The following is a 15,817-nucleotide window of genomic DNA, read 5'->3' as shown; positions in this document are numbered from 1 at the left end:
GATGCACCTGAGGGGTGTGTGTGTGAAATGATGGATCTGAGGTGTGTGTGTGAAATGATGGATCTGAGGTGTGTGTGTGAAATGATGGATCTGAGGTGTGTGTGTGAAATGATGGATCTGAGGTGTGTGTGTGTAAAATGATGGACCTGAGGGGTGTGTGTGAAATGATGGACCTGAGGTGTGTGTGTGAAATGATGGATCTGAGGTGTGTGTGTGTGTGAAATGATGGACCTGAGGTGTGTGTGTGTGTGAAATGATGGACCTGAGGTGTGTGTGAAATGATGGATCTGAGGGGTGTGTGTGAAATGATGGATCTGAGGGGTGTGTGTGTGTGAAATGATGGATCTGAGGTGTGTGTGTGTGAAATGATGGATCTGAGGTGTGTGTGTGAGAGAAATGATGGATCTGAGGTGTGTGTGTGTGAAATGATGGATCTGAGGTGTGTGTGTGTGAAATGATGGATCTGAGGGGTGTGTGTGAAATGATGGACCTGAGGTGTGTGTGAAATGATGGATCTGAGGGGTGTGTGTGTGAAATGATGGATCTGAGGTGTGTGTGTGTGAAATGATGGACCTGAGGTGTGTGTGAAATGATGGATCTGAGGGGTGTGTGTGTGTGTGAAATGATGGATCTGAGGGGTGTGTGTGTGTGAAATGATGGATCTGAGGTGTGTGTGTGTGAAATGATGGACCTGAGGTGTGTGCGTGAAATGATGGACCTGAGGTGTGTGTGTGTGAAATGATGGATCTGAGGTGTGTGTGTGTGAAATGATGGATCTGAGGTGTGTGTGTGTGAAATGATGGACCTGAGGTGTGTGTGTGTGTGTGAAATGATGGATCTGAGGGGTGTGCGTGAAATGATGGACCTGAGGTGTGTGTGTGTGAAATGATGGATCTGAGGTGTGTGTGTGTGAAATGATGGATCTGAGGTGTGTGTGTGTGAAATGGTGGATCTGAGGGGTGTGCGTGAAATGATGGACCTGAGGTGTGTGTGTGTGAAATGATGGACCTGAGGTGTGTGTGTGTGAAATGATGGATCTGAGGTGTGTGTGAAATGATGGATCTGAGTGTGTGTGTGTGTGTGAAATGATGGATCTGAGGTGTGTGTGTGTGAAATGATGGATCCGAGGTGTGTGTGTGTGTGTGAAATGATGGATCTAAGGTGTGTGTGTGTGTGTGTGTGTGAAATTATGGACCTGAGGGAGGGGGGTGTGCGTGTGCGCGTGCGCGTGTGTAATGATGGATCTGAGGTGTGTGTGTGTGTGTGAAATGATGGATCTGAGGTGTGTGTGTGTAAAATGATGGATCTGAGGTGTGTGTGTGAAATGATGGATCTGAGGTGTGTGTGTGAAATGATGGACCTGAGGTGTGTGTGTAAAATGATGGACCTGAGGGGTGTGTGTGAAACGATGGACCTGAGGTGTGTGTGTAAAATGATGGACCTGAGGGGTGTGTGTGAAACGATGGACCTGAGGGGTGTGTGTGAAATGATGGACCTGAGGCATGCTATGATTCTGCAGTATTGGGTTCCTATTACTGGAAACCTTTTTTTATTGAGCTGCAGCAAGAGAGCTTTATGTCAGTAATCGGTTAATGAGAGCCGAATGCGTTTCCTGTCCGGGGGCAAAGGCCAGAGAGGGGTCGGGTCAGGAAAAAAAATAGCAACTCATGATTTCTTACCAAATCTCATGATTTGTAAGAGTTTGTCGCATGATTTATGAGATGGTGGGGTTGGCATTACTGGTCAGGAGAAGATCTGCAACCAGGGTGTTGGGCTGTTTTTCCTTTTTTCAGGACTGCCAGACCTACTGCAAGTTTCCAGCACTTTACATTTTCATTTCAGACCTCTTGCATCTGCAGGTTTTCTTTCTCCGCTTGCTCTGTCCTTTTGTATTTTTCCTTGTGTGGGTCTCTAAGACTTTTCATCATTTTAGCTTTGGGTGTTCTTTTAATCTCTTCATTGCCTTACTGAGACCTTTAATATCATCTAGCAGTTTTCTATAAAACTATTTGCAGGTCATTCACCCATTAATTTCTCCAACTGACTGGAGTATGTATTTTTTTTTTCATCATCCTCTCTTACAGCTACTAGTTGGCCTGTGTATTTCCAGAAGTTTCTGTTTTTGCTGAACCGGACTTGGCCCCATTTGAAAGCACTAGCATCTGCACAGGCATAATGGTCGTCTTCTGTGATTCTGTTAAAAAAATAAAGCTGCTGTCAAAGCTGCCATCAAGGTTCAGCTACATGCATTAAAACTATCCAGCTTTGCAATAGTTGGACACACATGCATTTCCAGTCAAGAAACGGTTTGTGAGAATCAAATTTTAATAATGCGTAGAAATATTGCATCATACAATACTTTGCATGTCGTGGTGAATTATTTTATGCTTGCGAACTATTCCAGCATATTGTGGATCAACAAGGAAGGACATCATTGCAGGTCTGTAAAGAGAACAAACAGAATGACTGGGAAGCAACAGCACAACTCCTTAATGATGCACTGAATAAGCCAGTAAGTTCATTTTCTCTTCAACCAGTGAGGCTTTTTTAATTAAAGGACACAAACCCCCAGATAAGGAGCTATGCTTTTCATCAGTGTTGTGTAGATATTTAAAGGATTTGAGCGTTCTGAGTTGAATCACCAAAATATGTATTTTTAGTTTTCTGTGCTTGTGTGTATGTGATATTTATTGCATGTACCGTGTTTTGTTCATTACACTGTTCTTCACACTTTTATATGCAAATTTGGTATTATACTTTAACCTGATTGGTTGGTTGAAATTTCATATTCATGCAACAGCTGTAGATCACAACTTCCTTAAGGGCAGGGTACCAAATGAATGCAACAAAAAGGGGTAGATAAACTTCCGATGACGATCTTAAGAATTTATGAGCGTAAGCAATCAAGAATGAACAGTCAGCAAAAGCTATCAATAAAAAAGAAGGCATAACAAATTGCTCCATCTTTTTCAAAAGATTTTCAACTGCCTATTTGTTTTCTGTGACTGCACAGCTTACTGCTGGAAATAAGGCACTGTAAAATTATTAAAAAACCTTAAATTGCATATTTTGTAAAAAAAAAGTTTACTTCTAAGGAATAGTTTTGTGGGACTCTACTGTCGGTGCAGTGAGCTGTTCGACATGAGTGAGGCTCTACGAAGGTAGTGGACTCTTGCAAAATTACTCCTATAGAATTGCCTTTTCTGCATTTGAAATTTGTCCATAAGCTTTAGTTCAGAGGTCTGTTGCTTTCTGAGAAGTCCGGTGTTCGAGTTTTCAGTGTGTTCTCCGTGGTCTTACTGAGCTCTCTGGCTCCCTTTTTATTCCTTCAAGCAACTGCTGCTGAAGCCCCACACCGCTTTTCAGTGGAATATGGGGTGACTCCTGGTTCACAGGAGGGTGGTGGCAATTCAATCTCACATTTTGTGGTGAGTTACACTGCTTACCATGTTGCTGTGTAGAGCTCCTAGTACTTGCTGCATATTTAATTCCACACTTGTCAGTTGTCTAATGACCACCCTCTTTGATGGAGTGATGTATTTGAGCTCTTTGAGCTGGAGATGGTTCCAAGATGAAATGTCTGGTGATGGAAAGTCAAACCAATTCAACCCCCCAAACAGACCTGGTAATCTCATACTTTAGCCAGGCAGGTCTGCAGTAATCCAGGACTATACTGATGATTGACCAGCCAGCTTGGCTCACTAATGGAACCTATAGGGTAGATGGGTCTGATTCTAAGATTCTTCCCACTCAACTTCCAATAATCCTGCAGGCCAATGCTGTAATTTGGTAGGTGGACCTTGTTGGGCAAACAATGAAAATATTACCAGTGATCTACTCTGGTAAGCGGCGTGGCTTTAGCTGGTTAAACTCTAGCGGTGCCCCACTGCACTTTTGCAGGTTCCTAAGCCTTGGTTGTACCAACCCGCACCTTGGGTAAGTTGAATGGATATGGGGAGAACATTGCCTGCCATTCTTGGCAAATTGAAGCCCACTAGTGGTTGTAGATTTCACAGTAACAAAATTTGGAGTGATTTGAGCATGGTAATATGTTTCCACATATATGTTGGATATACAGTAAATCAAAAAAGGCATCAAGAGGTATGGGGAGAGAGCGGGAATATGGTATTGAGATAGAGGATCAGCCATGATATTATTGAATGGTGGAGCAGGCTCGAAGGGCCGAATGGCCTACTCCTGCTCCTATTTTTGTATGTTTCTGTTTCTAAAATTGTTATTGGAAGGTGTGTGTCAGAAATAGCTGATCTTCTGCAGGATTTGATCTTAATTAAACTTTCTAAGTTATTGCTATAATATGTACAAAATTGTAATACACTTGATACCACTTGATGTTGATAGTTCTCTCAATGTATTGCAAATTTTCAAAATATTGTAATGATTTCTACATGTAGTTAGTAAGTAATGTATTAGTTTAAAATAAGATCTTTGTGCGAATTGGGTATTCATAATTAGGCATTAAGTACGTACTCCCCAAAAATATCTAGCTGACGTCAGAAGTGATTATTGATGGCCATAAAGACGGTGTTAAAACACTGATTTATTTGGCAAATTATTATGAGAGCAGAATACCAACAAAAATTATGATCCCAAACCGTGATCTTGATGAAGTTTAAATATAACCATAATATTTTATATTTCACTGGAAATGCTTTTGCAAATTTCATCTTAAACAGTCTTGATTGATGGCAGTTGATCTTATGCATTATAATTGGGAACGAGAAACATTTAAAATTTAGTTACATTTAATTTGTGTTTTTTGTTGAATCATTAGTATGAGAAAGTTAGAATTTATCGTACTGATGGGTCATATCGTGCTGTTGAGCTGAGGCATGGAAACAATACCACAGTGCAGCAGATTATGGAAGGCATGCGGCTGTCACAGGAAACACAACAGTACTTCACCATCTGGATCTGCTCGGAGAACCTCAGTAAGAAAGTTGATAAATTGATTTTCTGTTTGAATAATTGTTTGTAGCTTTGAAAAAGTTAATTGGCAGATTTTTGCCAGGAAAGTAATTTATAGTTAAAATGGATTAAGAAAATAAAAGAAAGGATGCAGGCATATTAGTGGGAGGGTTTATTATAAATATTTTCAACCGCAAATCGTAATTTTAGATATTGTTTTTCCCTATCTTCCTTTTGCAATTTTTGGTCCTTCTGTTAGAATGTGTCACATATATTCTCAACACAAGGAAGAATAATAACTTGCATAGCTTTGTATATTGGCTTTTTGTGTACTCCTGTCACTTTCTTTTGTGCTACTGCTGGGGATACTACCCAGTGTGAGCTTCAAGCACTCAGATGTCAAGTATAGCACCAGCCATCTTGTGGCCTCTGAGTGAGATTAGGGACAGTTTTGTGTTGTAAGCCCATAAAAATTGACCCTTAGTGTTAGGGGGGATTAAATACGTGGGGTTACGGGGATAGGGCTTGGGTGGGATGGCTGTCTGTGTAGGGACCGGGTGCTAGGGTTTGGATGATCAGCCATGATCTCGTTGAATGGCGGAGCAGGCTCGAAGGGCCGAATGGCCTACTCCTGCTCCTATCTTCTATGTTTCTATGTTTCACCAGGAAATGGATTGAGACCACCCAAACTCATTTTACATCGGACTCTTAAAACTAGCAGATGTGACTTTCATCCCAGCAGCCTGGGCTGGATTTGAACCCAGAGCTGAAATGCTAGTGTCTAACCCATTGAACCTCCCACTCTCTCATTTCTTGTCCTTTTAAAGCAATATTTAGTATATTTAACAGGTGTTAAAATTCTGCCACATTATATTGCGATCTTTTTATCTAGGTTTGCAGCTTAAACCATATCATAAATCACTACAGCACCTGCGAGACTGGCCAGAAATAGTTGCAGAATTGACGAGCCTCGATCCCCACTTGGAAAAGCCACAACTTTTCCTGCGCAGGGATGTGCGACTTCTGCTAGAAACTGAAAAGAAGGTTAGTGCTAATATGCTGGCTTGTTGCTAACAAATCTTCTAAATTTAAGAAACATAAATTTATTAAGCCATATTTATTATGCTTCCACTGTGAAAATAGCTTTTAGTCATAGTAATAGGAATAATTCAATCATTTGAGGAGGCAGAAATAGGATTTAGATTGGTGTGAGGATGATTTCGAATCTGCTAGCTGTGACTCTGTTTAATAAAGGTTCAGTTTAACCACAACATGCGAAAATATCTTCTCACAGTGACCTGTTTCAATAGTGGTTCTGGCTTTGATCATATTTATAACACTTGTGTGGATAATTAGTAGTGGAATAAAAAAATAATTCCACTGTATTATAACTGACAAAATGGCTCACAAAGCGGTTTCAGCTAGCTTCCTTTCGATAGAAAACATTAAAACTAAGTTCACTTTTTAATTTGAAAACATAATGCATCGGTCGCAGTTAGTAGAAGGACAGAAAAAGATCTCTACTGGTGAGGATGACTATAAAATCACTTGACTTTCACTTTTTTTTCTGTTCTCCCAGCCACAAGCACTGACTGTTCTGCCATTTTTCATGCGTGAGCCTAAATAGTGAAAGTTGGCAGGCCATTTGAGCATGGGGTAATGGGGAATGGTATCACTGTTGTGTTTAATAATGCTCTCATCCGACATGCACTTTGCAGTAGGAGTCACTGGATAATGAAGAGAAGCTAGAAAGCCCAACTGACTGTTTCACCCTCATTTCCCCAAGGGTGTACATGCTAATTGTAGGGCTTCTAGTGCAGCTCAGTTAAGCTCAGCTACTCATCACAGACCAGAGGTCGAATATAGGGACTTCTTGATCTGTATTACTCAGTTCTATAGTGGGTAGTATCCATTGAGTATTGCTCACTAAGCTATCAGGGGAAGCAGAACTTCACCTGCGAGCTATCTAGCTTCACTTTTAAATTCATTTGTGAAGATATTTATCATATACTGCTGACCATAATGTATTCTCTCCCTTCTCACCTCTGCAGTTTTGCAATTCACTAGTATGTCAACAAACATCAGTACTTTCACAGTTTGATACATTTATGTCTAACGGTGTTGTGTAAATACAATTAACAAACGTTATATCAAAGACTCTATGGCTGAATGTTTTGTCCTGACTCTCTGGTTTATTATCTTCTTTTTCAGCAGTGATATTCTTGTCATTTCCTTGGTTTGTTTGTTATAGAGTAGAATAAGAACATAAGAATTAGGAGCAGGAGTAGGCCCTTCGAGCCTGCTCCGCCATTCAATAAGATCGTGGCTGATCTTCGACCTCAACTCCACTTTCTCACCTGATCTCCATATCCCTTAATTCCCATTTAGTCCAAAAATCTATCTATCTCAGTCTTGAATATACTTAACGATTCAGCATCCACAGCCCTTTGGGGTAGAGAATTCCGAAGATTCACAACCCTCTCAGTGAAGAAATTCCTCCTCATCTCAGTCTTAAATGGCCTACTTCTTATCCTGACACTATGCCCCTAGTTCTGGACTCTCCAACCAGGGGAAACAACCTCTCCGCATCTACCCTGTCAGTGCCCCTCAGAATCTTATATGTTTCAATGCAATCACCTCTCATTCTTCTAAACTCCAGGAGTATAGGCTCAATCTCTCCTCAAAGGACAACCCTCTCATCCCAGGAATCAATCTAGTGAACCTTTGTTGCACCGCCTCTAAGGCAAGTATATCCTTCCTCAGATAAGGAGACCAAAACTGTACACCGTACTCACCAAAGCCCTGTACAATTGTAGCAAGACTTCCTTACTCTTGTATTCCAACTTCCTTGCAATAAAGGCCAACATGTCATTTGCCTTCCTAATTGCTTGGTCAGTCAATTGTTTTCATTGTTGATCTGTTAGCTTGGTCTTTTAGTGTCACTTGTGGTCTTTGTTTCTGGTTCAAATATGAGTAACTTCTATCAAGTTAGACTTCGTATCGTCTAGTTTTCAAATCCACTGAGTGAAATTGCTTAGTTGCTTTCAGTGAGAAATATCCTTACTTGCAATTTTATTTGCACATAAGCATGTGCATCATATATGCTGTGTGTTTATGCTATAACAGTTTAGCTTGGATTTAATATGGGCAAAACAGAAAGGAAACACTATCATAGGTGCATGGGTAGAATGGGGGTGATATATCAATTCGCCACCAGTTTATGCAATCATGCATCTGAGTCAGAGCTGGCGTAAAATATACCATTGGTGAACTTGTTTTAAGCCAGCACATAAAGCTGACTAATGTGTGTTGCTAAATGAAGCAGAAGTTCTAAGATGAAGAATTTCAGGCCTAATTATACTTCCAAAATGCACTACCAGAAATGACAGAGGTTTGCTTCATGTGCAGTTGTTTCTTCTCTGTAGAACAATGCAGATACTCTATATTCTAACCTTTAATTGTTATTATCCTACCCATTCTAAAGTGCCATGTTGTTTGAGCATTAAGTTATTTTGTACCATAAAACTCATCAGGTAATTTTTTAGATGCTTTGGCCTAGAAATTCAGTTGTTTGCGCCAGCCGCTAGCACCTTAGGAGGAGGAGGAGGAGGAGGAGAAGTGGAGCGCTAAGCGGCTAGTGCCCGGGCGCAGCGCGATCTGCGCCTCTCGCGAACTTCAATTAAGATTTAGCGGCGGCGCAAAACCTTTGCGCGCGCAGATCCTGACGTAATTTCATGGTGCAACGCCCTTTGTGCGCCCCGAACCGGAAATTCAGTGGTGCTGGCCTATTGTGCGCCTGGCGCCCCTAGCGACTGGTAGAGGGGAACGGTTCCCAGTCGCTGCGGGGGGCGCTAATTAAAGGGGACTCCTCCTGCAGTATAAATGGCAGCCATTTTGCCGCACTCCTTCTTTGTGAGAGACGGATCTTTGGAGAGAGACAAAGGTAGAGAGCTTTCTGGTTTGGCTCAACACTCGCACAGCTACTTGTGGCTTCAGGCCAGAACTTTGCACTTGTCTTTAACTTCAGTGTCATAGCATTGATTGGAAACATATAATGGGGGCTGCAATGGGTGGAAACGTTGGGCTTCTCCATTGCATTCAAAGGGCTTAGAGACGCTGTGAGAGAGTGCCAGTCATGGCCAGACGGAGAAGGGCCAACAGGCGTCGGCAAAGGAGGCCTTACCCACCCAGGGTATACCGCCAGCAGTTCTCATATCTGAACATGTCTGAGGAGCAGTGTGTTCGGAGGCTGCGATTCAGAAGGGCGGTGGTCACTGAGCTCTGCCACCTGCTTCGCGGAGATCTGCAGCCACAGCTGAGGAGCAGGACGTCTCTGTCGGTGGCAGTGAAGGTGACAGTGGCTCTCGACTTGTATGCCACCGGCTCCTTCCAATCCGCTACTGGGGACATTTCCAACATCTCCCAGTTCGCGGTACATTGCTGCATCCGCCAGGTGACCAATGCCCTTTTCAGAAGGAGACGTCAGTTCATCTCCTTCCCCATGACCGTGGACAAGCAGCAAGAGCGTGCAATGGGCTTTGCAGCATTAGCGGGCTTCCCCATGGTGCAGGGCGCCATTGACTGCACGCATGTGGCTTTGCGGGCACCTCTACAGAATGCCGAGGATTACCGCAACCGGAAGGGCTACCATTCGCTCAACGTGCAGTTGGTGTGTGACCACAGGCAGCTCATCCTAGCTGTCAATGCCCGCTTTCCAGGCAGCAGCCACGATGCCTTCATCCTGCGCCAGACTTCTGTGGCAGACATGTTCGAGGCCCAGCCTCACCCACGAGGATGGCTTCTCGGGGACAAAGGCTATCCTTTGTGCACCTGGCTGCTGACCCCGCTCCGTGCGCCCAGCACCCCTGCTGAAGAGGGATACAATGACAGCCATCAAGCAACCAGGAACATCATTGAGCAAACAATCGGCGTGCTGAAGCAACGGTTCCGCTGTCTGGATCGTTCCGGGGGAGCCCTACAGTACTCGCCTGAGTGAGTCTCCCATTTCGTTGTCGTGTGCTGCATGCCGCACAACCTGGCTATCCGCAGGACTCAGCCACTGCCAGCAGACATTGGGGGACCAGAGGAGGAGGAGGACCAGCACGGGAAGGAGGCAGAAAGTGCAAGGGCCGCCCGTCGGCGGCTTATTGCAACTCGGTTCTAGGCCCCCTCTCGGAATGGCTTGTGCCAATGGCAGAAGATGAATGTAGCCGCTCCACAAGCCCTCAGCCGAGCAGGGCAACCAGGACTTCCAAAAGAAAACATGGACAGTGCGATTTAAGAATTTTTTTTACTGTGATGCCTCTGTGCCCTTCCCACATGACAAACTAATGGAGAGAAACCCGCGCCCCCCCCCCCCCCCCCAAAAAAAAACACAAATACACCAGTTTCGGCCTTTAAATATAAAACAAATACAGCAGTCTTGGCCTTTATAAGTAAAACAAAACATTTGGCCACACCTACTTTTTCCCCTGCGAGGGTGATCCGTTTCGCTGCCGTGACTGGCCCCTACCCGCCCTGCAGCTTCTCAATGGGACCCCAGTGGCTGCAGCAAGGCTGGGGGAAGGCTGCTGAGGGTCAGATGGTGAGACGGCAGATGCCCTTGGGGGTCGGCCTGGGCCTGGAGGGGCCGGCTGTTGACTGCTCCAACTCTGCTTGGCCGGCAGCAGTCTGTCCCAACGGCTGGTGGCAGCTGCAATGGAGGAGTGACAGTGTTGGCTGCAGGAATGCTGCCAACCTGACAGATCACAGGCACTCCCTGGTCGACTGATACATGCGCACGGGCCAGCACTGCAGCATGCGCAGCAATCTGCTGAGGCACAGACTGCTGGGCTGCTGCGGCACGGCGAGTGCCCCGGTGATGCCTGGCCGATCCAGCGAGTGTGGCAGCAGTTAGTGCCCGTGTGGCCCTGGTCTGTGTCTGCATGACAGCAGCCAGTGAATGCACGGCACGACTGAGCACTTGGCTAGAAACCGCCTGTGATGCAGCGAAGCCCTGCTGACTCCTAGCCTGTGCTGCCGCGACGTCCTGCAGACTCTTGGCCTGTGCTGCACTGAATTGTTGCAGACTCCTGGCCTGTGCTGCACTGAATTGTTGCAGACTCCTGGACTGTGCTGCCGCGACATCCTATAGACTCCTCGCCTGTGCTGCCCCGAATTCCTGCACACTCCTTGCCAGTGACTCTATGGAGTCATGTAAGAAGTCACATAACACCAGGTTATAGTCCAACAGCTTTATTTGAAATCACAAGCTTTCGGAGCGCTGCTCCTTCAGGTGCCACTGCAGCCATGAGCTCAGTGTGCCTGCGCTCCGCCTGGGCGCCCATTTCCGCTAGGAGCCGCACCTCCTCTGCGCTCACCGTAGCAGGACTGGAGGCCACACTCACCCTCCAGGGAGAAGGCCGCCGAGCTTCCCCACCCCTCCCGCGTTGCTGCAGCCCGCTGGTCCCTGGAGCTTCACTATCCTCCGACCCTTCCCCCCCCTGCTCCCCTCCAGGGAAGACATGTCACCATCATGGCCATGGGCTGCCTCGGCTGAGGGTGTCCCTGATGGGCTGGCTTCCTCTTCCTCCTCCTCTATGTCTGACTCGGACACAGTGCCAGCTTGAGGGGCCGCCTCCTCACCTGGCGAGTCACCATCTGAAAGCAAGGAGGCACAAGAGTTGCTTTAGAGTGAGGACAGGGCGGCAGCGAGGGAGGCAGGAGTGCTGCTGTGCACTGCATTGGTTCAATAGTGGCAAAGGATGCTGGTGTGAGGCGCAAGTGGAAAGAGAGGGGTCAAAAAGGTGATGACCTTGCCATTGGTGCCCAGAACAGGGTCAGCATCTCCAGTGGCGACGGGGCCACTCAGCCGGCCTGCCATGATCCGCTCCACTCGCTGCTCGAGGTCGCTCAGCTGTTTCAGGTCAGGACGGCCTCCCCCGGTCTGTCGCTGCTGTCTTCTGTTATGCGCCAGCTTGGCCTGCAAGAGAAAGGACAGCCTCTAAGTACAGTGTCAAGCCCTGATCTTGCCCGCACTGCCTCCCATGGTCGATTAGCCCTGACAGTGTCAAGCCCTGATCTCGTCCGCACTGGCTGCCATGGTCGATTAGCCCTGACAGTTTGTAAAGTCCTGAATGTGCAAGTGCTTTTCATGACAGTCCCATAGCTGCTGGATGAGGGCTGGCCATTAGGGCTTTCGGGCCCCTTTGGCCATAAAGTGAGGTGCACATGCAGGGATGAGGAGGATACTGGAAAGGGTACTCACCCTGACAACCCGAGTGAGGTCGTTGAATTTTTTCCGGCATTGGGTTGGTGTCCTGCTAACCACGCTGTTGGACGTGACCCTGTTTGCCACATCCCTCCATGCTTTCCGATATTCGGCGGGCAGCGGCCTCCTGCCACCCTCAGGGAAGAGGATATGGCGCCTGTGGTCCACTACGCCAACCAGCAGCCTCAGGTCACCCTCGCCGAAGCGCTGCACTCTCTCCCTGGCCTTCTCCATTCTCCTGGGCGTGGAGCAGTTCCAGAAGCAGTGTTCAGGCCTTGCCTTTGGCTGCCACGCCCTGCACACTGCAGCCCTAACAATTCCACCCTCCCCCTTTAAGTGCTGACCGGCGCCTGACTGCCCTCAATGAGCAACTCGCTGCACCTGCGCTGCGCCCGTCTTCGGTGTTTGCGCCCCGGATCGCCGGCTTAGCGCCTACTGATAGTCGTGCAGCAGCAACCTCTTGGGGCGATGCAACTGAATATCGGCGAAGGTGGCGCTAAGTTGCGCCGGGCGCAAAAGTTAGCGAACGCCATGCTGTAGCGTGGCTATACTGAATTTCTAGGCCTTTGTTTTATTCCTGTCCTGATTTTTTTTTTAATGTGCTTGCCTTTCATGTAGTTTCTAGCTTTCAGAGTTGTTAGTGCAACAACAGCAACCTGTATTTATATAGCACCTTTAACGTAGTAAAATGTCCCAAAGCATGTCACAGGAGTGTTATAAAAACAAAATTTGACACCAAGCCACACAAGGAGAAATTAGGACAGATGACCAAAAGCTTGGTCAAAGAGGTAGGTTTTAAGGAGCGTCTTAAAGAAGGAAAGAGAGTTAGCGAGGTGGAGAGGTTTAGGGAGGGAATTCCAGAGCTTAGGGCTGAGGCAGCTGGAGACACGGCCACCGATGGTTGGGCGATTAAAATCAGGGATGCTCAAGAGGCCAGAATTAGAGGAGTGCAGATATCTTGGGGGTTGGGGGTGGCAGTGGTTGTAGGGCTGGAGGAGATTACAGAAATAGGGAGGCGTTGCTTAACCAGGAGCCAATGTAAGTCAGCGAGCACGGGGATGATGGGTGAACGGGACTTCGTGCGAGATAGGACACCGGCAGCCCAGTTTTGGATGACCTCAAGTTTACGGAGGGTAAAACGTGGGAGGCCAGTCAGGAGTGCGTTTGAATAGTCAAGTCTAGAGGTAACCAAGGCATGGATGAGGATTTCAGCAGCATATGAGCTGAGGCGGGGCGGAGACGGGCAATGTTACAGAAGTGGAAATAGGCAGATATGTGGTCAGAAGCTCATTTCAGGCTCTATAGTTATATAAAAAGAAAAAGGATGGCTAAAGTAAATGTTGGTCCCTTAGAGGATGAGACCGGGAAATTAATGGTGGGAAACATGGAGATGGCAAAAACGCTGAACAAATATGTTGTATCAGTCTTTACGGTAGAGGATACTAAGAATATCCCAACACTGGATAAACAGGGGGCTCTGGGGGGGGAGGAGCTAAATACGATTAAAATCACTAAGGAAGTGGTACTTGGTAAAATAATGGGATTCAAGGCAGATAAATCCCCTGGACCTGATGGCTTACATCCTAGGGTCTTGAGGGAAGTGGCAGTAGGGATTGTGGATGCATTGGTAATAATTTTCCAAAACTCCCTGGACTCGGCAAAGGTCCCGGCAGATTGGAAAACTGCTAATGTAACACCCTTATTTAAAAAGGGTAGTAGGCAGAAGGCTGGAAACTATAGACCTGTTAGCCTAACATCTGTGGTTGGTAAAATGTTAGCGTCCATTATTAAGGAGACAGTAACGGGACATTTGGATAAACATAATTTAATAGGACAAACTCAGCATGGTTTCATGAAGGGGAAGTCATGTTTGACAAATTTGCTTGAGTTCTTTGAGGAAGTAACATACAGGGTGGATAAAGGGGAACCAGTGGACGTAGTGTATTTAGACTTCCAAAAGGCATTTGACAAGGTGCCACACAAAAGATTATTGCTCAAGATAAAAAAATCACGGGATTGGGGGTAATATTCTGGCGTGGGTGGAGGATTGGCTCTCTAACAGAAAGCAGAGAGTTGGGATAAATGGTTCTTTCTCAGACTGGCATTCAGTAACTAGTGGTGTTCCGCAGGGGTCAGTGCTGGGTCCCCAACTCTTTACAATCTATATTAACGATTTGGAGGAGGGGACCGAGTGTAACATATCAAAGTTTGCAGATGATACCAAGATGGGAGGGAAAGTAGTGAGTGAGGAGGACGTAAATAACCTGCAAAGGGACATGGACAGGCTAAGTAAGTGGGCAGAGATTTGGCAGATGGAATACAATACTGGAAAGTGTGAGGTTATGCACTTTGGCAGGAAAAATCATAGAGCAAGTTATTATCTTAATGGCAAGAAACTGGAAAGTACTGTAGTACAAAGGGATCTGGGGGTCCTGGTGCACGAAACTCAAAAAGTTAGTATGCAGGTGCAGCAAGTGATCAAGAAGGCCAATGGAATGTTGGCTTTTATTGCTAGGGGGATAGAATAAAGAAACAGGGAGGTATTGCTGCAGTTGTACAAGGTATTTGTGAGACCGCACCTGGAATACTGCATACAGTTTTGGTGTCCATACTTAAGAAAAGACATACTTGCTCTCGAGTCAGTACAAAGAAGGTTCACTCGGTTAATCCCGGGGATGAGGGGGTGGTCATATGAGGAGAGGTTGAGTAGATTGGGACTCTACTCATTGGAGTTCAGAAGAATGAGAGGCGATCTTATTGAAACATATAAGATTGTGAAGGGGCTTGATCGGGTGGATGCGGTGAGGATGTTCCCATGATGGGTGAAACTAGAGCTAGGGGGCATAATCTTAGAATAAGGGGCTGCTCTTTCAAAACTGAGATGAGGAGAAACTTCTTCACTCAGAGGGTGGTAGGTTTGTGGAATTTGCTGCCCCAGAAAGCTGTGGAAGCTACATCATTAAATAAATTTAAAACCGAAATAGATAGTTTCCTAGAAGTAAAGGGAATTAAGGGTTACGGGAAGCGGGCAGGAAATTGGACATGAGTCTAGGTTCGGAATGGTCATGGCCCTGTGGGTCGTGGAGCGGGCCCAGGGGCCGTGTAGCCTGGTTCTGCTCCTACTTCTTGTGTTCTAATTCTGTGTTAGATTTCAGGAGATGGTTTTATTCCTGTTCCTGGCTGGGGTGGAGATCGCCTTTACAGAAGGTAAGTACTGTAGAAAATATAGGGACAGAGTGATCTCCTGGACGAGTTTCGATCGCCTAGATGGGTCGGAGAGGAATTTCCCAGATTTTTTCTCCCAAATTGGCCATTGGGTTTTTTATCTGGTTTTTCGCCTCTCCCGGGAGATCACATGGGTTTGGGTGGGATGGAGAGTGATAGAAGATTTGAGGTTAGGATCAGATCAGCCATGATCTTATTGAATGGTGGAGCAGGCTCGAGGGGCCGATTGGCCTACTCCTGCTCCTATTTCTTATGTTCTTATATATGACACCAAGGTTGCGAACAGTCTGGTTCAGCCTCAGACAGATGCTAGGAAGCGGGATGGAGTCGGTGGCTAGGGAACGGAGTTTGTGGTGGGGACTGAAGACAATGGCTTCGGTCTTCCCAATATTTAGTTGGAGGAAATTTCAGCTCATC

The 15,817-nt window shown here is 46.2% G+C and overlaps 1 protein-coding gene across 4 annotated transcripts in view; it reads left to right on the top strand.

Moving 5' to 3' along the window:
• krit1 (KRIT1 ankyrin repeat containing) overlaps positions 1–15,817 on the top strand; it is a 61,718-nt gene that overhangs the window by 30,799 nt on the left and 15,102 nt on the right. For all 4 annotated transcript variants that reach the window (XM_085987968.1, XM_085987972.1, XM_085987969.1 and 1 more), the window contains 3 exons: positions 2,405–2,512; positions 4,793–4,949; positions 5,819–5,970. In XM_085987968.1, the coding sequence (XP_085844094.1) occupies positions 2,405–2,512; positions 4,793–4,949; positions 5,819–5,970 (417 nt within the window). The remainder of the gene's footprint in view (positions 1–2,404; positions 2,513–4,792; positions 4,950–5,818; positions 5,971–15,817) is intronic.

The sequence above is a fragment of the Somniosus microcephalus genome, chromosome 5, assembly GCF_052327205.1.
Source record: "Somniosus microcephalus isolate GS21.2 chromosome 5, FLI_Smic_1.0, whole genome shotgun sequence".
NCBI lineage: Eukaryota > Metazoa > Chordata > Chondrichthyes > Squaliformes > Somniosidae > Somniosus > Somniosus microcephalus.
The sequence above is the reverse complement of the archived record's forward strand: the minus strand, read 5'-3'. Positions and strand labels throughout refer to the sequence as shown.